The sequence below is a fragment of the Zosterops lateralis genome (genome assembly GCF_965231275.1).
Source record: "Zosterops lateralis genome assembly, chromosome: 4".
NCBI lineage: Eukaryota > Metazoa > Chordata > Aves > Passeriformes > Zosteropidae > Zosterops > Zosterops lateralis.
The window spans coordinates 35162184-35189553 of record NC_139765.1 but is presented as its reverse complement, the minus strand read 5'-3'; the positions used below and the strand labels follow the sequence as shown (position 1 = coordinate 35189553).

Genomic DNA, 27370 nt, shown 5'->3' with positions numbered 1-27370 from the left:
ATATTTGAGGTCTATTTAAGAAAGGAGAAAATCCAGCAAATAGGTCTATGGATGTTGTTATACTTCATAAATACCATTAAATTTCTGTAAGAACAAGGGAAAGAATATACCAAAAGATACAAAGAGTCAAGTTATGAGAGAAAAATTAGCATATGCATAGGAAAACATACCAACTGCTAAGAGCAGGCAGCTATTGTATGGCAAATCCAGTGATTAAAGGAGGAGCACAGAAAAGACACTTGTGTACTTGGAGCTAAAATTTCCCACCAAGACTGAGGAACCTAAAATGCCAAAGGTAAAAACTGAGGAAAGACAATTTTGTATTTTAAAACAAATCTAAAAGCCACCATGATTTCATAAAGGCACTCATCCTTAACCAAATTCACCTAACATATTAAATTTACTAAATGCAAATTCCCTTAATAGATAATGTCTTATTGATAAAGTAACCATGGTGTTGAATGCATGGCTGCTTGTGGTATTTTTGTTTACATTCTTTTAACACAAAAACATTACAAACTTTATGATAAGCTGCCATATAGTTATTATCTCCCTAATATTTAGTGATTATCCACTTGTTCTCTTTATGTGTAGTCTGCAACTACGAGTGAAAAGAAGATTGCCTTTAATGATTCTGCTTGTGCAGGAGAAAACATGTACCTATACAGAGCTTTCAGAAGTTAAATCAAGTTAAATCAATTCACTTTCTGTAGAAACAGCACTGTGACATTCTTCCTTTTCCTGGGAAGGATTATACTTCTACTTTGAAGTAGGAGAAAAGATCATTTCTATCTAATTGACAGAAGGATACTCACTACATACCTAAAGCAAAAACCAAGTATAGTGCAAGTATAGAGATTTCTCTCCTGTGTGTCTGCATATGTTTACACCCTTGAAAACTCCAATGTGAATGCAAAACTAATTGTAGAAGTTCAGATTGGGAGTTTCCCACTATAGTGGACAAATACAGTTAGAATTTTAGACAGACAGTATTAATTCTCCTTTAAACACAGTAAGTACTCAGCCAGGATTAAAAAGAATTTTGTTTTATTTGAACAAAGGCAAACAATCTTTATTATTAAACATGTATCTTTTACCTGCAGTAGAAGAATCTCAAAATCATTTTTTTTAATCTGATAACAAGTATCACCACAACTAGTCAATGTTCAAAACTAAAATGGATATTCAGTTACTCATAGGTTAACGATGTTTAAATTTTTAAAACACATAAAATGGATATTTCTTAAAAATCACTCTGCATTATGAGACTGTTTTCAGAGGAAAACTCAACTACCATAAGTTTCCCAGAGTAGAAAAATCACAGCTAGCCCTGAACAAGAACAGTTACATTAGAAATCCAGAAATTCTGCCAAATATTTCTGTCAGTTTTATGTACAAGTTAAAAAAAAATAGTTCTAATTCTGGCATTACTGCTGCCAAGAAGAGGTAATATGAAGACAAGTAACTCTTGTTTATGTTCTTTGTTGCTATTTTTCTTTGGTTTAAAATGTGCATGAAACACATTTTATGAAACATCTCATTTGCAACTTCATATTGATATCAGTGTGTACTGCAGTATGTCCTTAATAAGGCTTCAATATGTTTGACATCTCATGCAGCACATGGGTACATGTATTTCCTACCTAGTACACAGAGAAGGAAATCAGATGTTCTTCCAGAGCAAGTTTCATGCTTATTCAAAAGGCATAGATCTCAACTGACTTTATTGTGCCTTTAAATGTTTAATTTCATGGAACTTATAAATTAAGGGACCTTTTAGTGTTTCAACAATATTACAAGCAATACTCATTGGTGTATATTGTAGTTCAAAGGGCTTATACAAACCCCTTATACCATTTAATCCCCTGAGTAAAGGTTTTAAATGGTCTTCCATGGAATCTCATCCGCTGTGAAGGAAAACAATGAGGCATCCCGGACTATAAGTGTCTTGAAAAACACTTCAGAGCTTTGAAAAGTTTTTCCTCATCAGAATGCACAAATGCAAAATAACCTATCCTATATCCAAAACAATCCAAAGTGTAACAATAATAGCTGGATTTTCAATTTAAGAAACACTGTCATTAAATGCACATTATGAAAACAATTGGCAAATCTGAAAAGGTAATGGTTATATATATTTCACATGTATGTATTAATATAACAATACTGTTATATTGAAGTTGCTTTTAAGTTTTAAGGTAACAAGAACTCTATGTATGTAACTTTCTGACACAAAACTTCAAAATTGTCCAGAAAAAGCCTGGACTCCTTGAAATGTTTTCATTTCTAGTGTCTTTTCTCAAAGGACATGTACATTTAATCTAACCAAGAAGGAAAAATGTGCTGTATTAGGTTGAAATAAAGTACAAATAATTTTCAGTTTAAATGTTAAGTGAGGTCTGTGGTTAAAGTCTAAGGAAAAATTTGTCAGCTATCATGTTATAGAAGAATCTGCACACAGTCATAACTGGATTGTAACATCTAACCAGGCACTTTTTAAACAACTTGTTAGTTTAAAATCAAGGCTAAAAAAGGGGTTTGTATACCATTTGAAGTTTCAAAAAGGCACATATCACTAGTATGCCCCTCTACTTTGTCATGTACAAAAAAATTTTCACTCACTTAAAAAAACCTCAAGAACTTGTATGGGTTATGATCACTACAAATTTTAAGATGACAATAAGAAGTGTCTTTGCTAAAATGAAAGCTCCAGGCTTTGTTTGAATTCTCAACACAGCAAACTAATTGATTGCAAACTTGCATTTCACTGCTAAAGCAAAAGCCATAAAATAAACTGCAGTGCACAACTTCAGTGTGATTCTAAGAACTTATTAATGCTGATACCAGAGGTGATTTATTTGGCTTTGTGGTGTTTTGCATTTGTTTGTTTTGCTGTATTTAGTAAAACCTTCCCCTTCTGACAGAATACTGTTAAACACAGAAAAAAATTTGCTACTCCCTACTATTCACCTTTCTACTGTCCATCTTTCAGACACAGTAAAAAAACTCAATATACAAGAGTTCTAGAGCAAGTCATCAATCTGCAAAATGTTATACATCAGTAATAAGGCATCCACTTTACAGCTGTTTGAACAAAAAAGGAAGAATTTCCCAAAATATATATTCTGAATCTGTGTAAACAAAGTTTATATGTATTGCTTCCATTCATTTCAAAAATATACACCCACATGGACTCAAAGTGATCTTGGTGTTACAAATTTTAGATTACTGTAATTTATGCAGACATAATCTGAAGATACAAAATCCAAATATTTTTGAACTTAAAATATTGAAACATGTCAAAAATTTTAATTATGCTTACATGAAAAGAAAGCTAAAAATACACCCCAAATTTTATGCCATTTCACTGAATGAAGAAGAAAGTACTATGAAAATAAACATTCATCGGTTTTCCTAACAATAAATACAAAGACAGTTATTATAACATACTGCAACACAGGAAATATTACTATATTGACCTTAATGTTCAATCAGTAGTTTTTTAAATCTTTCCTCATTGACATCTGAATCTTCTACCTTGTCAGCTGTCCAACAACTTTTAAGAGGGTTTTATTTTCTTGCTTCAATTGTTCATTTTCGTCTTCTATATCATCTAGATCCTGTACAAGAAAAAATAAACACTCCTCAGGATGGAAATACAAACTCTTGATTAGTAGCAGCAGGAATTTAGTATCTTAACTCTGAAATGAGGAAGTTGGGATAGGGAAGAATTAGTGTCACAGTAGGTACCCTTAGAACTGTTAAAACGGCCTGTTTCCAAGTGTTACTGTAATTACAAAACATTAGTATTATATTCCCAAGCACCTTACAAAGAAACATGTTCAAATGAAAGCTACAGCAGGAATTAATGCATAAAGAAACCAAAATAGAATGGGAATGATTATTTTTCTGGCATAGACAGAAAGTGTATTAATCAGCTACTACTCCTGCTTCCCCAGTTGCTTGTCTACAACTATGGCTCTCATGTATATAGATCATTGGTTATTACCACAAGAAGACCCGTTTTTCATATTAAGTATCGAAGTTCTTAGAAAAAGATATGCCAGTCCACTTTTTTCTGTTTTCTGTGAAGAAGAAAATAAAAATGGACTTTGTACCTTCTGTCTAAAGTGCTACTGGAAGAACAGACAGTGTGCATGCGGTAGGAATGGGTGCTCAAAATAGATTGCTTTCACCCCAAATGTTGGGTCTTTTCCACTAATTACCATTTTTTTCCAGTTCTCATTTCACTTCTTCACTCCTAACAAGATTTTTCAAGCCTTTAAAGTGAAAACCAGTGATAACAGCTGCTTAATACAACCATTATTTCAATAAAAATAATTTTACCATACAAAAATCACATGCAAGAAACAGAACATGAACTAGAAAAGAATGAAGAAACAGAAGAGTGATGTCAAGGATAGGATTTTAAGGAGAAAAATGAAAGGTGGGCAAAGAAAAAAAAAAAACAGGATTCTCACTGGAGATGCTATGTGCTTTCTGATTCAAGTTTGCCAAACTGTCCTCTTGCCTTAAGTAGTAAAGGTAAGATTTGCTCTCTCTTGGCCCTTCGTTATACAGTGTTTGACATACAAAGCCCAGTTTCTTATTTCTTTCATTTCAGAAGTGTATAATAGAGATCATCTGTTCAATTGGTATAATGATTTTTAAAAGTCTCTTCAGTTTGCCAAGCTAAAATGCATGCCACAATACCTTTGCAATCCTTCTATTGTTTTCTAGAGTGGAATCAAGAAATCACTAGCAGAAAGTCCTCTTTGCCTCACAGAAGTAAAGCTGCATCACAGTATGAATCACTTCCAGGAAAAGCATTTGACCACTCCAACATAATGGATACAAGTGACTTAAACATCTAAACAGGGAAAGCTTTGGTGGATAAATACTATAAATACAATTTACTATGAACAAATACACTTTATATTCTCTTTTGTGCAAGATCAATAATCAGATGGAAAGCACAACACATCTTCAATAGAATTATTTCTTTTTAGTTTGGTATACATAAAACTTGTATTATAATGTCCAAACTTGTTAATCTAGCCATCAGATGCCTCAATTAAAGCTTAGCTAAAAATCTCTTGTTTAAAGTTCTAGTACAATTGACTCAAAATAAAATATTAAAAGTTTGTGAAATGTTTATGCTGCAAAAATAACATTCCAAAAATTACTACATGTAAAAGTTTCTTGAATATAATCCAGGAAAAATAACTGCTGCAGTTTAAGGATCTACCAAAACAATGGGCTGAGAGATGGAGGGGATTCTGCCTCTCTGAAATTTAAAGTTTCTTATTCAAAATTACAACACTTATTTATGCTTATTAGCAAAAAAAAAGATGCAATAGCAGGAAAGCTTGAACTTCACACACCAAAAGAACTGATAACTACACAACTGACACTAATTGGACTGTAAATCCTCGCTGACAGACTCTCCAAACACACTTTTAACTACAATGACATCTTAGGAGGTCAGAGATGACTAAGTGTAAACTAGTTGACAGTTGAACTTTGCATACAAAGTATTTAAATATTTTGAGATGCCTTTCCTTTCACACACTTAAGGTTTTTATGATGCAATTCCTCCTTTCTTACAAAGAACAAGGCAGACATACTTTTAATGTCTAATATACCGGAATGAGAGAATGCCATTTACAGGAGAAAGCCTTTTCTATTTCTCAATATAAATGCAGCTCATATTCTTTAAGTATCTCTGATGTACTGTAAAATGATATTGCCACATTAAATAAATATACACACTTAAAATGAGAAAAATTCTACCAAGAAGTTTTCATGGTTCTTGGAAAAAGTTTTTCAAATGCGACACAAGGCCTTGGCCAGTCAGGGATGCATCTGTGGTTATGAACTGACTCCAACTTCTAGAAAGAGCATTTCGCTAAATATGGACTGAGCACTCAGAAAGATATGGAATAAAATGTTTTTTTAAGAAGTTATCTAGGGTATCTGATGCAACATTCTTTCAACACCTGCACATCTTAACATCCAATAACTGTACATTTTGTTGAACAGAAAAGCTGGAGAAAAACCATGAATGTGTAGATGGTCAAATTTAGAGACCCCTATTTAGGCTGCCTACCAGCAAATTTTTTAAGAAGACTTCTGCATAGACTCACTCATTAAATAAAGTTCAGTCCTCAGGACATCCTTTTATCTGAACAGAAGGCTGAAGATTGCAACTGTTCTTCCATGAAAAGCATCAATCCTGGTGATAGGCCTACACAGGGACACTCCATGAAGAACAGATGGATGTCCAAGCACTGGCTCTCATGTTTTCAGTTATGATAATAAACCCGAAGCAAATACAACTGCCATATGAACTTCCACAACCTTCTATCATGAGAATGATGTGGTATTTCTACAGCTTTTTGTAATTTTTTAAACCATTCTCTTTCTAAATCTGAATGGACAGCCAATACAGAAGCAATCATAAATTCAAGAGTTAATAAACAGAAAAGTAAAACTGTATTTGTTTTAATGGAAGCATCACTTGAGACATGAGTTCAAGAAGACAAATAATTATGCTGGTCATAAAACCAAAAGGTAGCTATTTCATTGTTAAGAAAAGCCCAAGAGACACAGACATAAATAGCTTGCACTCTACTGAGCAAAGAGACAGTGTTAAAGGTATGAAAGACGCTGACCTCATGGACCAAAAAATTCCCTTCTCTTCTGTGTTTAAATGTATCTACCTAGAGAGCACCAATAAGATGGTTTTGTAGATCTCATGGAAAGGTAAAATTTTAGTCAGTTTATAACAAAGTTGGTTTTGAAATTACTTTATTCAGTTTGTTTTCTTCCATACAACAAGCAGAAACTGCCCTTGTACTTAACAGAGGCAATGCACAGACACTGCATGATTTAACCACGGATGTTCAAAGACAGTTTCTAGTTAAGACACTTGATGGATTTCATTTAGGACGTCATTCTTCAAATATAGCCAAAAAAATAACATTGCTTCTGGATCATCAAACCTCTCAAAAAGTTTTGGTCCTAAACCCCAAGATTTCAGTCATTTAGGTTCTTGTGATTTGATCTTTGTGACCAACAGAATGAAATAGCTTTGCCATCCATTATGCAGAAGGAACAAACACCTGCCTCAGCTGGAACAAGGCCATCAGCTTAGATGTGACAGATTCTTTGCAGAATGAAAGAACTGCATGAAGAGCAATGCCTCCGTTGAAATAGAAATCTTGCCAAAACATACAATACCTCATTTATCCAACAGATTAACTTCCAACTTTCTACATATAAAAACCAAAATATGTGTTTCAGAATAATCTCTTTTAATTTTCTAGGTTAGTTTGAAAACTTCTAAGTGCTGTCCTCCTTTGCTACTAATGAAGAGCTGCAAAATACAGGTCTGACACTCTTCATGCAGTCATTGTCTCCCTTCACTGATGGACTGACCAGAGCCTTATCTGCACTGGACTAGAAGAGAGGCATATATCTCTAGTACATTGAGACTCCACACCTCAGCCAGGAAGTGCAGGATGAGGTCAATACTCCACTCTATGGAAGAATTCCTGTTTGCCCTTAAAACTGGTGCAAATTTATTCTATCAACTTTAAAACTTCTTATCCTGTTCCATTTCCAAGCATGTCTCATTCTTCTACCCCTCTTCTCCTGCCTTCACACCTTGCCTGGTGATGTTACCTGAAGTCTCCTGCCCTCTGCCTTATTCCACCTTTACTTGGGATCAACAATAAAGAGTATAAGAATATCTGTCAAAATATGAAGAGCTTTTGCTCTATGAACACTTAGAACAAGAAAGAACTGAGGTACTCCAATAACACTGGATTAGGGAAGTTAATCATGACAAATACAAGCCACCTTAGAATGAAAATTTAACTTTACTGACATACCTCTTCAAAAGCTACACAAATACAAAAAAAATCCCTCAATTAATTCTTTTCTGACTTTTCCCAATGGATGAGAAAAATGCACTGGCCTGAAGAATACAACACAGAATGCAGACACTTTATAGAGCCATGTAAGAAAGTATTTGCTTACTCTGTTTAGTAAATCAATTTCTTCTTTCAGCTTTCCAATTAGTTCCTCTTTGTCCTGTGCCATTTTCATTAATCTTGCATTTTCCTGTCTTTCTTTTGCAAGTTCCTATAACCACAATACAAAATGAAGTTGGAAATGTAAGTTCTTGTTTTAAGAGTTTTAAGTCAATACCATCTAAAACAAATAAAGAAGAACACATACACACACTTACCTATAATTCCTTTCCTACAGCAAGTCAAACCCACATCTTCAAGTCCTTTTATCTTTCAAGGAGCTAAAGAATTACATCTAAGAATATTTTACCAACAGCAAATCTGTTTGATATCTGATTCGAGTTATAACATTTTAAACTTTTAATAAGTGCTAATTTATATTTAACTTAAGCATGAACACAGAATTGGACAGGGGCCCAAAACAACAGCTCCCAAATTGTTGTTGGTTGAATTTTCTATTGTTAGGTTTTTTATAATACCATTAACAAGAAATGAAGACTAACTTTTAAATCTGTGGGCCTGAATGTGAGAAAGAATGAAAATCTTCATTAGTTAAGAAGGTGCTCAAACCATCTGTTTTTTGCTACTGGCAATTAAAGTATTTCAGAAAGAAGCTAATTTAGAAGGGAGGATTATGGTATACTCTATTCTAATGGAGGTTCCTCAAGACTTAAATCAAAAACTGTAATTTCTACAAAATACATGGTATTTTCCCCTTTCCAAAGAAAGACCTATTCAAATTGTGTTTACTTAGTAACTTTCACTTATACGATTCAAGAATATTTGGTAAGTTACCCACAAAAAATCCACTTCAGAGGAAGACAGAGAAGCCAGTAATAGATTACGCAGATGACATTACTTAGCAAAATATTGGCTTAGGTGAAAAGCTCAGCTTTAACATTATTATATTTTCCCCAAATTTTTTTTTATTAAATCAGTGTGAAACAATGAAAATAATTTTAAATATGTATTTTAAATGTTTATAGCTGTAATGAACAACTGGATAGCAATTAAATTTTGCAGTATTTTGGTATACTAAAAACATCCAAACCAACAGTAGATCAGAAACTGGCTTGTAACCCTGTGAACAGCCAGTGAGCTCCTCCTTTCCCTAAGATATTTGCTCTGTGTTGGTGTGTCACAAGGTACATAAGAGAAGCACACAGAGCACTGCCAGCTCTTTAAGTGTATTATCTTTACCTAAACTATTTCTCACTTATATACCAAATGAAAACTAAACACCTGTGATCTGAAAGTCCACATTCTTCTCAGTCAGTCTGACTCTTTATACATTTTTGTAGACATAACTATCTGTACTTCAAGCATTTTGCACCATTTCTATGTACTTTACCTTCAAATTTCCCCATGAGGTTTCAAAAGCTCTTTATTTCATATGTATGCCATGGAAAGGTTACCTGGTACTTACCCTTTCAAGTTCCTCAATCCTCTTTTCCAAAGCATTACTTGGTAGAGAACTGCCAGAAGAATTTGCATCTCTGCTGTATCTGCTGAAAGTTGTTCTCTCTGTTCGGGAATATCTATTTGGAGCATCGTCTTCTGGTGCATTAGCTGTGCTGTGAAAGGCAGAGCAAAGCAGACACCTCTTTATACATCTAACAAAATGAAAATAAGAGCAGTCACAGAAGTGCTTTCCAAAGCAGTCAATAGGTCAGTCTAATAAACTGCAGAGAACATATTTCACACTCTTGTGTGGCTGAGAACTCAATAAATTCACTGCCTCAGGGATTCAAACACTTGGATAATGCAGCTTTCATCACATGGGTAATAAACCATAAACACATACTTATCCTATATTTCAAGTTTCATGAACTATGCACATTAAAAACCAAGCTAAATAACTTTATTTCAAGAACCAAAGTGCCACTACAGAGGTTAAACCAAGGATCTTTTTAACTAGATGAAAACATAAGGAATGAAAAAACAAGTACATATCCAGAACACAAAAAGAATATTGGCTAACTTTTTGAGAACTATGGGTTTGGTCTGTAAGGGAAATGGAAAGTAAACTAAAGTGAGAAAGTGATGTGACCCAACAAACTAATTTTATGCCATCACCAGATATTTACTTCAGAACTTTGATACAGAGGAGTTTGTCAGAGCTCTGTTGGTAGACACTCACTCCTTAAGTGGTCCTATGGGGTTTTTTCAGTTTAGATCATGTGTCTATTTATTAAAAAGTCACTGTCACAGAATCAACAGAAAAGTACTTCAAGTGCACATAAGCTAGTTTTTTAAAAAAGCATGCAGGTTCTCCATTACTACCAGTATGTACAAAACCAGTACTAATTTAAAAATATGGATGACAAGTCAAGCATTTTCAGTCACAAAACTAGCAGTGTCCTTCTCATAGCAATTTTCTTCCTAAGAGTAACATTACTTACCTTCAACAAAGATTCTAATTAATAACTAAGAATAACAGAACAGAGTACCCTGGGAGCAGGCAAAGAGACTTTCCCTCTTCAATTCACCAAAATTACACTTCTTAGACTTAATATATACAAACTGCCAAGACAAAAACAAAAAATGGAGATACTCAAAAGCCACCTGGAGATGGTCCTCAATAATCAGCTCTAAGTGGCCCTTCTCGAGCAGGGGACTGGACAAGATTCCCCCCAGAGGTCCCTTTCAATGTCAACCAGCCTGTGATCCTGCAAAATCACACAGCTGAAGTATGTATACACTGGTGTTCTAGACCACTCAGGAGAAGAATGGAAAGCACTACAAGCATCCCTACAACATTTCCTTTAAAACACAGAAGTGTATGATTAATGTATTCATTTAATAATTTTGCATTTCATAACTCTAGAAAACCCCTGCTGACAACATGCAGATTTAGATGGATACAGTGCAAATCAAAAGCAGGAGCATCTGGCAAAGGGATGTCTTTTCGTGGATATAAATATTCTTTTGCTCCAGTATGTGTGAAGTTTCCAAGACACACTGACACAATTGTAAGGAATTTTGTAGCTTAATGTTATTACCATATTTAGCACTGTTTATTCTTCATCCAGAAGATTTTTCAAAAAACATTTCTAGGACCGGATATGCATGTTGCAACACAGCATAAGAGAAATATTTTAGCTTAACTCTATAAATTCTAGATTATTGAGCTTCCTAAAAGACATGTAGTTTCATGCTGTTAATGTCTCAAGGAGAGATCACACAAAAAAAATTTCATCATTTAAAAATGAATACTTTTGCTAGCATACTGGAGTATTTCAACTCAGCTCCAGTGAGTGATATTGGCAGAAGCTTCTACACAAAGATTAGAAGAAAGAATACCTGGACAGGAAGGGTTTCATTAATAAAGAAAATGCTTTAATTTTCAGAGTTTTTTTTCCTGAAATTCACACTCAAGAATTTCCTCACTGGGCAGCAGACCCTACTGAACACCTTCCTCTTCACTGTAGGAAAGTACAAAGGACATATCATGGAGGCTTCTAGGAAATGGGATTTAAGAGAAACATTTAAGGAGGCATGAGTCCATAACCTAACACAAGGAATGTGAGAGATAAAAAGTTCATTATTTTGGTTGTTATAACCAATGGCTGGTACACAGCAATTGCAAAAATGTAGTATCCACAATAACAGAAACATCTTTCACAAAGAATGGAACTTAAGTCTTCAGATGCAATATCATTTCATGAGTGTTAAATGAGAAAATCACAGAATCAGAATATCTTGAGTTGGAAGAGATCTATCAGGATCACTGAGCCCAACCGTCAGCCCTGGACACCCCAAGAGCCACGTGTACCTGAGAGCATTGTTCAAACACTTCTTGAACCAAGACAGGCTTGGTGCTGTGACCTGGGAAATCTATTCCAGTGCCCAACTATCCCCCAGCTGGAAAACTTCTTGATATCCAACCCAAACCTCTCCTGACTCAGCTTTATGCCCTTTCCTTGAGTCCTATCATGGATCACAAATGTCAAGAAATCTGTACCTGACCCTCCTCTTCCCCTCACAAAGAAGTTGAAACTGCAACGAGGTCTCCCCTCAGTCTCCCCTTCTCCAGGCTGAACAGACCAAGTGACCTCAGCCATTCCTCACAGGGCTTCTGCTCCAGTCCCTTTACCACCCTTGTTGCTCTCTTCTGGATGTTTTCTAAGAGCTTCATCTCTGTTTTATATCGTGGCACTCAAAACTGCCCTCAGCACTGGAGGTGAGGCTGCCCCAGTGACAAGGGACAATCCCCTCCCTTGCCAGGCTGGTGATGCTGGACCTGATGCTCCCCAGGACCCTTTCCATAATGATGACTGAAAACAGTGTCACTGAACTTGGTGCCTCTTTACTAAGAGTAAGTAAGTATTTATGAACCATGCCCAACAAAGATACTGTATATGGAAGTATACTGGTAGATCACGTTTATATAAAAAATATAAATATATTTTACAAGGATTTTTTTCTGGCTATACTTAAAACGATATAGCATAATCAGCTTGACTACTCTTACAGAGAAACAGAAATTTTGGTTTGGAAAGATGTTCCTAGTTATTTTCTTTACAATAAAATCAGTTATTCATACAGGGACAGGTTTAAAAGCATTATTACAGCAGGTGAAATATCTCTTGCTCCTTCCAATGCTTCGATTCTCTCAATATCTTTCTAAAGCACCGTCCAAACTGCCATTTCACCCAGTGAAAATTACCCTGTCAAAACTGTATTTCAACTACAGAAAGTTTATTTTGATGCCAGAATCTTATAACTATACTTGATTTGGAAACTCCTAGTTATTTATGTCACTGCAATCCAGTCAGTTGCTAACAGCTTCACTGGAAGAAGGAAAGGACAATTATTTCTACATAGGGCAGCTTGGCATTCTGTTACTTCAGACTGCTTAAGCCAAATTTGTGGCTTTCAGAGTTGAGCTAAGGAAAGGTAGTCTCATCTTCTCTACAGCTGTACTTCCCTAGGCTCCTCCACTTTTCCTGCCTCTGGCCTTCAGGTGAATGGGAAACTACTCAAACCACAATGCAGCAATCAAGCAAGCAAAAGGAAATCATCATCTTGCACCCATAGTGGCTCCCTGAAGCAGTACCTTGTCCAGCTGCACGTGCACTGGCATAAGGGGCAGTGAGGAACTCAAGCTCAACTTAGACTATCAAAACCTTTCACAGAAATAAACCCTACATGTCTATACCTTCTCATAACATCAGCAGCATCTCAATAAAGGCTACAAAAGTCAATAAAAACCTCTTAAGTGACCTCTGTCTAAAATAAAATGTTCTTACCTGCAAAGCAATGGCCCTAAGGTAATAAACTAGATGAGACAATGCTTCCAAAGCCAGATCTCACTGAGAAACTTCTAAACATAGGCAAGTGGGCAAGGCTGGGCATAGCATTATGAAATATTTTGCAGCTGTGTTTTGTTGTTGTTGTTTTTTTTTTAATTAGTGAAAGCAAGGTTAGTATGATGGAAAGCAAACCATTATAGCCTAAGTTTTATAATTATCTAAAAACACTGAGTAAGGCAATTTCAGCAGTGTTCAAACATTTCCTTCAAAGCCCCTCCAATGAATGCTCTGAAGCACCTTCTTTTTATGGTCTCTATTTCCCCATTTATCTTTCAACTCTTACATGAATGATAAACTCAAGTATGATGGATTCTTTAACAATTACTGCTAAATAGGCTCTATCTCTAGGGTTCTGTGTTAATGTGTTGTACCATCCTAATGAGGGGGCAAAAATCCTTTCTGACATTTTGACTGGAAGCCATAAAACCATACACCATATTGTATTCATTTTCACTAGTAAACAAACTTACATGGGGAATACACTTCTGAACCATGAAGAGATTTTAATCCAGCTCTTTCTGTAAACTGATCCAGTAGATCTGTCTGATTAAAGAACCATGCAAAAATCTTTAAATCCCAATTTGCAAGGTTTGCTCTACAATTTTTTAAAGAAACTAAATTTGTTCAAAAACTAGTAGACAGTCTTTAAAGTAGGCTAATAGAACAAACTGTGTTTATAAAAATACTCCTATGTCTGCATAAATATCTTGCTTTACTGTTACTTGCAAACAAGTCTTTTAGTTCACAAAAGAAACATAATTCAAGTTTACATGTAGATTCATAATTCAAATTTACATGTAGACTCAAATATTTCAATAAAGAAAATGCATGTTGTCCTTCTCATGTTTGAGAAATCACTGGTAACATCAACTATGCTGATTCCATCAGACCTGAATCAGAAAACCATTCTTACTAATAGCAATGTGTTCGGTACTTAAAAAAAACTATTCACAAAGTAGTGCAAAAAATTGCAGACCCGGTTTCATAAAACTAGTTTGAAATGGCCAAGATGAGCCATATTACATTAAAAAACCTGAGAGAAAAATGGAAGAATGGGAAGTTGATATGGACTATTACAACTTAAGTATACCTACACATTCAATACACATGAAGCTCAGTTAGGACACATGACTGACCATAGCTCCCAAATACTCTCCTGCATGTCCTGTGGCCTTCATGTCAGCATGACCTTATAGATTCTGGTTGTGCTTTTAAAAGATCTCACAGTACCAATCCAGACCACAACAAAACCATTACTTTCTCTTGAAAATATTTTCTGCACTTAATCATGCAACTACAAATGAACCCTTCCACAAGTTTTTGAAAATTTCTGAAGTGAATTCAGAAAACAGACTACAATTATAGACTAAGGTCCTCACCACAAACTTTTATTTACTTTACAGCACAAAGAGACAGGCTCAGTTTGTCCAAGTCACTAAGCACACAGCAGCCATCAGAGTTCATTTGTAAACATGTTTTCCAGTCAATGGACACTCAGTGAAACAGGTTTCCCAGCAATGTCATATAAATGTTTAGTCACGGATTGTTGCAGCCATATAAGGGAAAGTAGACAGTGTAATTCATAGTGTAAAATCTGTGCAATTCCTTGAGTCCTGGAACACACTGAGAGAACAATGGTTCTGTAAGAACATACATAACTGATCTTATCTGCTTTTAAATATCTTCTTTTGTCAGGTACAGGACAATGGGTATCTCAGTGTAGAGGCAGAATCACAGAACTGCTGAAATTGTAAAATAATCTTTAAGACCGTAACATAAAATATGAAAACAGTTACATGGAAAGGGAAAGGAAACATACCAGAAGTCCAGAATAGTATCAGCAATCCAAGACTAGAAGTGAGAAAGGACAGCTAATGGAGACAAAACCCCCCCCCAAAAAACAAACAAACAAAAAAAACCCACAACAACAACAACAACAAAAAAACACACTGGAAATCAGAAAAATAAAAAAGAGAAGACTAGGACCTCAATGATTAAATATAAGGATATAAGAGAAATAAGGAAGAGAAGGGAAAGGGTGCCTAACTGGGCTAGGAAATGGAAACCAGTAAAGTGAAGAAACACGCTGAGATGAACAAGATGTCATGTTTGATAAGGAATACCTAGGGAAGAGCAAGAAGGCAAAAGAGAAAAAGCAGTAGTAGTAGAGATGGAAGAAAGCAACCCGAATATTTCTGGCAAATAATTCAATCTTTCAATGAGAATCTATTGCAGATCCAACATTTCAGAAAATATACTTTCTGTTTTGCTATCTTATGTCTATAAAGTCTATCAACCATCTCTATCCCCCAAAGTACTGGCCACTTACTGTTAAAAGTAAGTTTCAAATAGGATTTCAAAGTGCTTGTCCATATGCTTCACTTTCATGAGTGAGAAAACCTAAGGGAGTACACCCAAAACTGTTAAAAACACATTAAGCTGAACGTATTTGAGCCTTGAAGAAGCATATGATCTCAATTCAGCATTTATGTATTAACATTCCAGTTCTAGGTGGAATCACAGAATGGCATTTTCCATTTCACAGATTCACAGAATATTCTGAGTTGGAAGGGACCCACGGAGGAGTCCACATGGAAGGATCACGGAGTCCAACTCTTAAGTGAATGGTCTATGCAGGGACTGAATCCACAGCCTTGGTGTTATTAGCACTATGCTCTAACCAACTGACTTTCAAGGGACTCCTACCGTATTTGGGACTGCAGTGAGATCTGAGTGATCTGAATGAGAATTACTGTAGAGGAGGTTGCTTTCTGTAAGACCTTCACCTACTGCAGATGTTGGAAGAAGCAAACAAGCCCAGAACAATTCCTCTTCTGACTCCTTTAGCATTCAAACCAGAGAGCAAAACCACTGGGAGTCATATCTAAAGTACTCTCACAGGAAAAATTAGTTCAGAGAGGTAAAAATCTTCAAATACAACAGAAAATTAATAGATACTATTAGCTCCAATCACAGCGGGCATTGTATACCTCAAGTAGAATAAAGCCCACTGAGTATTTGTGAGCACTGGGCACTGTGCTGACAGTGGTAAATAATCCTTCACTTTCAACATGAAGTTTTAAGACTGTGCAATGAATAAGATAGATGGCAACATCCATAAAATATTGAATGGCAGCTTGCAGCAAGTCAGATTCCTCCTGAATGCGATGCTAGTCCTGACAGGGGAAGTTGATAAAGACTCTACATCCCACATATAACTACAGCTGACTGAGGGAAGACTGCACAACCAAGTCCTTATTAGCATTTTCTAGCTCTGGCGTTTCCTACTTTTGCAATGCTAATCAGAAGAACTAGGTTATTTTCAAATAAGTTATGAACATGGTTGTGCAAACTTCTATTTATTACCACCCCACGCACAATCAAGTCTTTGCAAGTGAGTATATACAGCATGCAAGCAGAGATAAGGTTTATGAAAAGCCACAAAAGTATGACACACACCACTAAGTATTTGGCAGATACAAACAGCAATAAAATTCTGCACCAGGACTGAAGAGGAAGTAAAGACTGAACTAAAATGTGCTTGATTAATAAGAAATGAATCATGAAATTACATAGTTATTAACCTTGTGACAATAAGCCCACCCATTCTGCAATGGCAAAGTGACTAAAAAAAAAAAACCTACAGGAATAATAAGCATCACTCAGCTGGGTTTGTGAGAACCTGGGAATACAAATATAAAAGACGCCACGTGAGGAAAGCTAAAGCATAACAGGACAGGTTATTATTTTTTACACTGTGGGAGGTGAGACTCCGGAACAGATTACCCAGAGAAGCTATGGGTGTTCCCTCCCTCTAAGTGTTCAAGGCCAGGATGGATGGAGCTCTAAGCAATGTAGTTCACTGGAAAGTGTCCCTGCCCATGACGGGGGGACTGGACTAGGCGATCTTCAATGTCTCTTCCAACCCAACCATTCTATGATTCTACACATGAACAATTTTGAGGAGTAGATAATACAGCAGTGAAGGCTAGATAATTGTAGATTCTCTTTGCACTTTTTTCTACAGCCATATATATATACACAGATGAATTAACCACCTACATATTTTACCCAAGTAAAGGATACCTAAAAGAGAATGCATTCATGTACCAAATAAAAACATTCTTACACAATTGTCTTGCTTCAGTTAATGTATTTTAGACCCTACATTTTTACCATAACATTTCTTAATAGTTGTGATAGTTGTGTCAGTATTAATTCCACATGGACAAAATTTTCACACACTGGTCAGGTGCATCAAGAGCTTCTGATGTATTTCTCTGATTAAAAAGCTGGAGTAATGACCAGGGTAACACTTCACTCAAAGACAAACAAATAACAAACAGAACATGCTATATATGAGAAATACTTGCTACAACTGAGACAGCAGTATGACAAAACCATCTTTCACTGTGGAGAGCAACAAAATTATCTTCCTTTATTAAACTTCAGAATACAGTGGTTGATAAATTAAACTGTGAAAACACTGGCTGCTAGGCAATGTGTAGCTGAGTTTGACATTTGATTGGGAAACTACCGGCCCTAGTAAGACCCAGTAAAAACACTAGCTGAATTTATTTTAAATTAGTAACATAATAGAGGGCTTTGGATAAGCTTGCTGCATCTCTCAGGTCCTTTGCCTAATATCAGGCTATGTATCTACAGTAGCAGTATGATGGCTTCTACTACAAATAGAATTTCATCAGCATTATTTCTGGCAGAAATGTAAAAAAATTGTTGTGTACAAAGATCTCATACCTTTTATACCTGCTTGAAACCATCCTGGAGGAATCCTAAAAGAAACAAAAAGCAAAAACTAATTATTATATTTTTCTTGTATCTATACTGCCAAAATACCTTATCACTCCACAGAAAACTAAGACTGCAGTGAGAGCAGTCCCACGCCACTGTACAACTCAGTTTTGCATTTTTTTTTATTGTCAGGGATAGACAATACCAGGACTATTGTTACCATGTAACTGCTTCTGAACACCATCTCAGAAGCCTTAAGTGTCTGCCTCTGATAACGGGATGCACTTATTCCAGCCCCCTGCATGCACAACATGTGAAACAGCCCACACCCTCCCACCATTGCACTTCCACTACCACTAACTAGTATGGAAATACATAAGCACATTGATAGTTGTTCATTGATTTGTCCAAGAGCAGCAGAGCAAAACTGTTTCAATTCCTCAGCACCACTGCCGTCCCTTTGGATAGGAACAAAAACTGAAGCTGTCAAGTGCAAAAATTAAGAAACATTTCAAATGGCAAACAATGGCTCAGATTTGAAAGAGTAAGTCCATAAATATTTTTAGGATGTTGTAAGAACATGAACCAATTATTTTCTTTGCCATAGGGAAAACACCCCCCAGCAAATAACAGGTAAAAAGTCAAGAAATAATATTTAAGGAGTTAATGAACAATTGCCTTTACAAGAAAAAAAAAAGGCTAAGTATAAAATTCTGCCTACTTACAACGCTTACTGCAGGCAGAGGTAAATGAGCTCCCAAAACAAGATAAAAGAGAAATTCCATCCACTCTGAAAATTCTACAAAACATTACACTGCCTTCACTGATCAACACACTAGTGACTTTGTAAGTAAATAAGCTAAAATTAGGACACAAAAAGTATTATTTTACTATAGAAAAAAAGACTAGAAATATTTGTATGATATAAAAAAACTTGATCTGAAAGTACATTTTATTCTATGGAGCATTTTCAATTTCTGCCCTATGCGTTACACTTTATCCCTAAGATAAGCAGAAGAACAAAATTCAACAAATTAATGGGAACTATTTAAAGAAATCCACAATCTTGGCAAAACTGCTGGTTTAACACTGATAACTATTTTTATCATTTATGACAGCATCTGAAAATTAATGATTCATAGCTGTGAAACAGAAATCTAATTTTACCTCTAAAAGGGCAGAGGAAAATAATTTTAAATGGTACCAATGCTATTTTTAAAGTTTACTTAAGGGTAGGTTATCTTTGAAAGGTCATGGAAGCAGGGGGAAGTTTCTGAGGATTAAAATGAAGTCATTCCTTTCTTCAAGAAGGGTCATGCAGGGAACTGCAGGACAGTCCTTAGCTCAGTAGGACTGAGTAGGAAATGGAGCAAATCCTCAAGGACAAGAATATGAAATCAGTATGGATATATGAAAAGGAAACCATGCCTGACCTGATAGCCTTCTATGATGAGAGGACCTGTGAAGGAAGGCAAAGCAGATGATGTTTACCTGGATGTTAGCAAAGCTTTCAACACCTTCCCACACAACATATGTATATAGAAATAGAGGCCAGCTAAGTAGACCATGAGATGCAGTGACTACTGGGCCCAAAGGGTTTTTAATAGCAGCATTAAGTCCAGCTGGACACCAGCCACTTTGCACAGACTGATAGAGGGGCCAGTACTGTTTAATGACTTCATTAATGACCTGAATAATGAGACAAAGTACAACCTCAGCAAGTTTATAATACAAACTTGGATGAGAGATTAACAATACATCAGGTGGCTGTGTTGACATCTAGAGGGACACAGGCTGGAAAACTGGCTTACAGAGACCTCATGAAGTCCAAAAAAAGGAAAATGCAAAGTCTTGCACCTGAGTCTGGAGACAATCCCATGCAATTTCCACATGCTGTGGAAAGCTGCTGTGCAGAAAAGAACCAGGGAGTCCTGGTAGACACCAAGTTGAACATAAGCCATCACTCTGCCCATGCAGCAAAGGTGGCCCATGGCACTCTCGGGATGCACTGCCAGCAGGCTAAAGGACAGCATCCTGAGGAGAGCTACAAAGACAGTGAAGGGACTAGAGGAGAAGTCACACATCGAGTTGCTGAGGTCACTTGGCTTGTTCAGCCTGGACAAGACTGAGGGGAGACCTCATGGCAGTTACAACTTCCTCATGAAGGGATGAGGACAGTCAGGCACTGATCTCTCCTCTGTCATGACCAGGGACAGGACCTGAGGGAATGGCCTGAAGTTGTGTCAGCAGAGGCTTAATTTGGATATTAGGGAGAAGTTTCTCACATCTCAGGATAGTTGGACACTTGAACAGGCTCTGCAGAGAAGTGGTCACAGCACCAAACCTGATAGACTTCAAGAAGCATTTGGACAATACTCTCAGGCACATGGTGTAACTCTTGGGGTGTCCTGTTCAGGGACTGGAGTTGGACTTGTGGGTCCCTTCCAACTAAGCATATTCTCTAATTCCCCTCTGCTCGGCCCTGGTGAGACCACAGTTGGCATGCTGGGTCCACTTCTGGACTTCTCGGCATGAGAAAAATACGCTGGAGAGAACCCAGCAAAGCTGGACATATGATTAAAGGTCTGGAGCACCTGACACACAAGGAGAAGCTGAAAGTGCTGGAAACGTTCAGCCAGGAGAATAGGATACTCAGGAGGCATCTTGCCAACGTGTACGAACTCCTGATGGGGTAAAGACGACAGAGACATATCTCTGTCAATGGTGATAATAAAAACCTAACTGGCTACAGTCCTGAGCAATTTGCTATAGGTATCCTGCTTTGTCTGCAAGACTTAAACTGGAGACTTCCCAAGATCCCCTCAAGCCTTAAGATTTTTAGCTTTAAGACAGTCAGCAATGACTGATGAGGTGATTTGACTCTGAGGTACCTGAAAGAGATTCAAACTGCTTCATCTAATACATTAAGATACATGTTCCCTGTATTTGAGATCTGAAACACCACATCAGTAATAGACACAGCTCCTGGTGGTGATGGTCTCAGAAACGTCCCAGTTGCCCCATTAGCAATGGGCAAGTGGTTTAACTGTCACTCTAGGCTTGGATGGAGAGTTACATTGGGTCTAAATTTTGCCTAACTGCCTCTAAATACAATAGAATAGGAACTTTGGGCTCTAGTTGTTTTTTTAATAGCTTCTTTTTTTCAAGAAAATGATTCCTGGTGAACATAAGCCTCTGTTTACAGTGAAAGGCAGAATTCATGAGAAAGTGAGAAATTGCACCTAAGATTGCAGTCTAGTGAAGCACACATATGTTTGTACAAAGAAATCTTAAGGTATCAGATGTTTTGTACTCTAGACACTAAAAAGATGCAATGAATGCACTGTATATCCTCATATTTGCTAAAACATTTTCATATACTAAATGCAAATATAAGCTGTAAAGCAATTACATAGATCTGTACATTTAATTCAACAGGACACTTTTAAAAATTTGGCAGTAGTATTCAGAAAAGCCAATTCTTTAGAAAAAGCTGGGAAAGCAAACAAATGCTCAAAGTGCATAGCAAATACTCTAATAATTTGCTACAAATGACAGCTGTTAAAACAAACAAACAAAAGACCTTGAGTCAATTAACAAGTCCTCTGTAAGAGATGTTTTTACAGTAAGTATTAGTGGTTTTTCTTGCTGTAATTAAAACTATGAAAAAAAGTTTAAAAAGCACATCTGAAGCATAAAAAAATTCCTCTGAACACCAAATTATTATTGCAGATTTGGTTAATTATGACTTTTATTACTTTGATATCTCTAATGTAAATGCAAATCAATCATTCTTTAAAGTGATGATGAAAGTACTAGGAAAATGTACTATTTACCTCTGCTCTCATCTTATGGAATTTAGTTTGTGTGCATCCAAAAGTCTCTGGCAACATGAATGTAAGTAATCACACTGTAAATAGCATTATATGCCTACCAATCAAAATTAATCTAAGATTTCAAACTATTCAGAAGATCTTAAATTGAGACAAGCACCTATAATTTAAGGTCTTGTCTCCTTCTCTTTTTGTGAACTGAAGGTTGGCAGAAAATGAAGAAAGGGAAGAAGAGAAGGAGTGACATGCCTGTTCTGACGAAGAGTTAACCTAAAAGCAGATTATTATCCTTGTTCATAAATACTTATTTACCAATCTGGCTTATATTCCTTAGTATTTTTTAATTTTGAATTTTAACCCACATTTAGAATACCTAATCATTACTATAAAAGTGAATGATTTGTCGTGAGCAACAAAGGGATCAGTTTATTTGAATGTCTCCTTCTAAAAGAGGAAATCTTTTTATAGTCTGTGGAAATTCTGAATGGAAAAACAGTAAGTAAAGAACTAATCCATAACAATGCTAATGGTTTCTTTCATACTGGTGAAAAAATATTGCTGCCAAAGACATGTACCAACATCAATTCTTTGTCCAAGGCTGAAATCAAACACACACTTCAATGCAGTATTCCAAATACATCTTTAAAAATACTTTTACTTTTTGCACATGATCTCAGGCAGCTTACATTACCTTTTAAAAGCATATACTTCACTAATAAACCAAATAATTAGTCAACACTGCAAACTACTGCAGAGTGACACAGATCAGCATGGCTCCAGAAAATTGTTCATGTTCCCTTTTTGTTTTGTCTACAAAAATGATTGTGTGGATGGTATTAATGCAGGACAGGGTGTGATCTACATGAAAAAAACCAAGCAAAAAGAAAACATTTCTCTCATTCCACGAGTTCCTTCATCTGATTCACTGCATAGACTAACACACAGACATGCACCTGCTGCACAAGAGAATATATAAGGACAGAAAAGGCAGCTGAGACCATTTCAATTAATGAAACCATTTACTGCCAAGTAAATCTCTGTCAAACTAAGATGCAAGGAACTTGGCAAACTCTCCTCTTTGCTCCTGGCTCATCTTGGTATTTCATCTGGCCAACGGAGAGATTACATAAACAAGCTGGTCATCAGGCTTTAAATAAACAGAATTGTCTGTGTTTACAAGTGTCTGACAAAGTTTTCCAGATGTTAACCAACCCTATTATTACAAATTTGCTAGTTAAAATGCACTAACAAACATTGTTTTTAAACAAGTACAGACTCTGGAGTCAGCTGGACTATGTAGAAGGTCCACTGGAATCCCTTGAAACACTACTTAAAAGTTTTGCAAACAATTAAAGTAAATCCCCTGGATCAAATCAGGCTCTTAGGGCTCACTGGTATATATACTGACATGAAGAATATACACACGTTTTGAAATATAACTATACACTAGTGCAAATTATTACTACATAATGATATTCCTGCAACATGCAAGATTAAATTTTGACTGAAATTAGGGCATCAAAGTAATTTTATTTTCATATGTAATTCAAATACGGGCTTCCTAAAAAGTTTTTTCTACATTCTTCAAGATGTGAGCAAATAGAACTTCACTACATAGAAGATGATCTCCTGCTGGGGTTTCTTGCCTTTTTACATACCAAGGTAAATTCTATATCCAGCAAATCAAGTTAACTCCTGTACCTTAAATCACATCTTGATTAGCTACAGCTACTTCTCATCTTCAGTAGAACTCTGCACTGAGATGTGTTTGGAAATGGCAGTTACGTATCTTCTGCAATAAAACAAGGTTTCATTCAGCTCTTCAAGTGGGATAACATCTAAATGCTCAAAAACTGAAAGGTAGTCTGACCTCAATACATACCAGGAATGACTGGAGATGATAAAAACAGCAAAAAGACAGATGAAATACCTTTTTTTCCTGCCATCAAAATTTCCCAAAAGCAATTTTCCCTCAGGAGTAAAGAGATACCATTTACCTTCCATTCGTGAATCACAGAATCAAAGATTATGCTGAGCTGGAAAGGACCCATCAGAATCATCGAGACCAATGCCTGGTCCTAAAAAGGATACCCCAAGGATCACTGTGTGCCTGAGAGTCTTGTCCAAATGCTTCCTGACCTCTGTCAAGCTTGGTGCTGTGACCACTGCCCTGGGGAGAGTGCCCAACCATTCTCTAGGTGAAGAGATTTTCCTGATATCCAACCGAAACCTCTCCTGACTCAGCTTTATGCCATTTCCTCAGGTCCTGTAACTGGTTACAAGAGTGAAGAGATCAGTACCTGCCCCTCCTCCTCCCCTTGTGAGGATACAGACCACAATGAGGTCTCCCTTCAGTCTCCTCTTCTCCAGGCTGAACAGACCAAGTGACCTCAGCTGCTCCTCATATGGGTCCCCCTCCATACCCTTCATCATCCTTGCAGCTCTCCTCTCAGTGCTCTCTAATAGCTTTTTTTAAATGTCTTTTACACATTGTGGCACCCAAAACTGCACAAAGGACTTAAGGTGAGGCCACCCCAATGCAGAGCAGAGGGGACAATCCCTTTCTTTACCTGGCTGGTGATGCTGTGCCTGATGGCCCCCAGGACAGGGTTGCTGCCAGGGCACTGCTGACTCACATTCAACTTGCCATCCACCAGGATGCCCAGGTCTCTTTCCTGCTCCCCAGTCTAGGCACACAACCAGGACTGTCCCATTCCAGGCACAGGATTTAGCACCTGCCCTTGTTAAACTTCATACAGTTGGTGATTGCCCAATTCTCTAATTTGTCTATATCTACAGGGCCCCTCTGCCTGTGAGGGAGTTGACAGCTCCTCTCAATTGTGTCACCCCTTTGAAAACATCTAGAGATGTTTTTCATGAAAATGCAACACAGCTTTGTGAACCTTAACTTTATTTTTTACAGCCTCATCCACTACCTTTAATTAATGTGTAGCTAATAGGACTTCAAATTAGAGCTAATAAATGTACTAAAATGCCTGGGTTCAAGTGACAGATACTACTCCTGCAAAGCCAAAGGAGTTATGACTTATCTGCCTGTTTACACAGAGCTGGGGGGGTCATAGAGAAACACTGCAAGAACACCTAGGGAGTCAACCAGAGTTCTAACAGAAAGGCAAGTATCCTCAATGCGTACCTATGCAGAAATCTATTAAGGACATAAGGTGAGAGAAAATAATTACAGAAACACCTGCAGGAAACACAACTTCCAGGTAAGTCAAGCATCTTCCAGAAGAAAATAGCTCCCAGAAATAAGGAAACCAGAAACACACATTTAAACAAATTAACAGAGCTTTTCTTTCACTCATTATTCTCTACTTTTAAATTCATCATTGAAACAATATTCATCATTGAAGAGTCAGAAAAAGAGTTCAGGACAAGCAATTAGGCACTCAGAACAAAAGGTGTGAAGGAGCTGATTAGATCAGGCTGAAAAAACCTGACTAGATTTTAGGTGACTCACAGAAAAAGCAGAGCAGGAAAAATGACCAGAAAGACAATGTGGTATCCCTAAGAACTAAGAATCTGTAGGCTCCCCTCAGACACAAGTATTTGAAACCACACAAGGGCTGAACTACACTCAAAGCAGTGTTTTCAGAGCAAAGGTCTGTGTTGCATACCCCAGCCTGTTGATAAAAGGTATGCAGTTGTTTTTGAGCTAACAAAGGCTAATAACGTCCTTGTAGCACTACACAGGCAGCCAAAACTGTTGCTGTGATGTTCATATTATATAAGAGAACTGGTTCCTGGTACATTATTCCTCAAACAGTCCTCAGATATGACATAAGAGAGCAGTAGGTAGCATGAACCAAAACCATGCCAAAAAACGTTGCTAATAATTAAGCCACAGGCTCTATCAGCAGCGTGGCAGTTGAGCTCACACCCAGGTCTTGCACTTTTTAACAGTATAAACATAGTCAGACTGTCTCCACCAAACAACTACGAATTACAGATGCCTCCTCCCTCCTGAGCCATCACATCAATTACACTAGACTGCAAGGATGTAGAGATGGAGAAGAAGGCTATCCTGCCCCAGCCACCCTCCCACCACCAAGGAACTGGAATATGCATCTTCCAAACACACCAGCACATCTGAGTAACTACCACTATGATATTCTCTAACTTGGTATTAATAACATACATGTATCATACATGTTACAAAATGTCTGACAACTATTCCTATGTGTATTTGTGCAGAGTATACATTTCTGCTCATCTTTCAGCAATACTGAGCAAGGTGTCTCCCCTCTTCACCTTGCAGCAGGAATCCTCTTGGTTCGTGTTGGTTCTTGCAGAAAAGAAGCTCCTCCCTCTCTGAACACACCCAGCAGGTACTCATAACTGCTACCTAGACTTGTTCCTGACATGAAAGCAGTATCCATTAAAATTCTCTCTCTAGAGTAGAAGCACAGAAAAGTGCAGGAATCAGGAGTATTACCATACCTTACAAAAGCTTTTGATATCAGTCAGGCTGTGTAATCTATTTGTACAAGTAGATACGTCAGGAAAACCTTCTTTTTCAAAATATTTGTATGTGCTCAAAGATTCTTCTTACCAAAGAAACCTCAGATACAGTTTATCCTTATACTTTCAGGATCACTTTTCTTGTTTCCCCACAAACATAAAAGACTGGGAGGCGATACCCACTATAACCCAGCTGACTTAAAAAGCCAGTCCAAAACAGAAAACTTGTGGGGAGGAAAAAAAAAAAAATCTTTTACATGAGGCCCCTTTAGACTGCTCAAAACATTAGTTGGGAATTTGAGGAACTACTTCCTATTCCTTAAATCTGTATAAAAGTTCCAAAAAAGGCTCCAGACCAGTGTAACAGCAGCTAGTGCTGGTGCAATTCTGGAGCACAGCTACATGAACTCCATAGTGAAAGAAAAAAACTGGGCAACAAACAACAAACCAAATATCTGCTCATACAGGCTGAGTATACAGCAGCAACATCTGAAGACAAGAAAAAATTAGAATAAAAGTAAAAGCACCCATGAATGAAATCTTAGCAGAAGGATCACAACCAAACTTAAGGAAACTACAAGGAAGAAATCATAAGAAATCATTACACATTGCTTCAACACTTGCTACACATAAGCCTGAAGAGCAGGCTGCGCTGAAAACTCTGTAGGTTCCTAGGCACAACTGTGAATCTAAAGTAAGAATAGGAAGCTTTCAAAATGTCTTGCCTTCACAGATACAGGCTTGATTCAACTTTAGTTTTCATGCAGGTCCTGTGACAAGGAGTAGTGCACACATACACAGGCACACAAAATCAAATACTCAATTTTAGGAGACTTTATGGGTACATTTAATTCTATTTACATCAGAGTGAAATGCATTCATCAAACAAAATTTTAAGCTTAAACCACTTATCTACTAAACTAAACTCTACTGAGCACAGATGTTAAAAATG

The 27370-nt window shown here is 36.9% G+C and overlaps 1 protein-coding gene across 1 annotated transcript in view; it reads right to left on the bottom strand.

Moving 5' to 3' along the window:
* Positions 1-1030: 1030 nt before the first annotated feature.
* PAWR (pro-apoptotic WT1 regulator) overlaps positions 1031-27370 on the bottom strand; it is a 72898-nt gene continuing 46558 nt past the window's right edge. Inside the window, exons 3-6 of the mRNA XM_083859263.1 lie at positions 18110-18144; positions 9463-9610; positions 8044-8148; positions 1031-3620 (exon numbers count right to left, since the gene is read on the bottom strand). Of these exons, the coding sequence (XP_083715389.1) occupies positions 3534-3620; positions 8044-8148; positions 9463-9610; positions 18110-18144 (375 nt within the window). The 3' untranslated portion in view covers positions 1031-3533. The remainder of the gene's footprint in view (positions 3621-8043; positions 8149-9462; positions 9611-18109; positions 18145-27370) is intronic.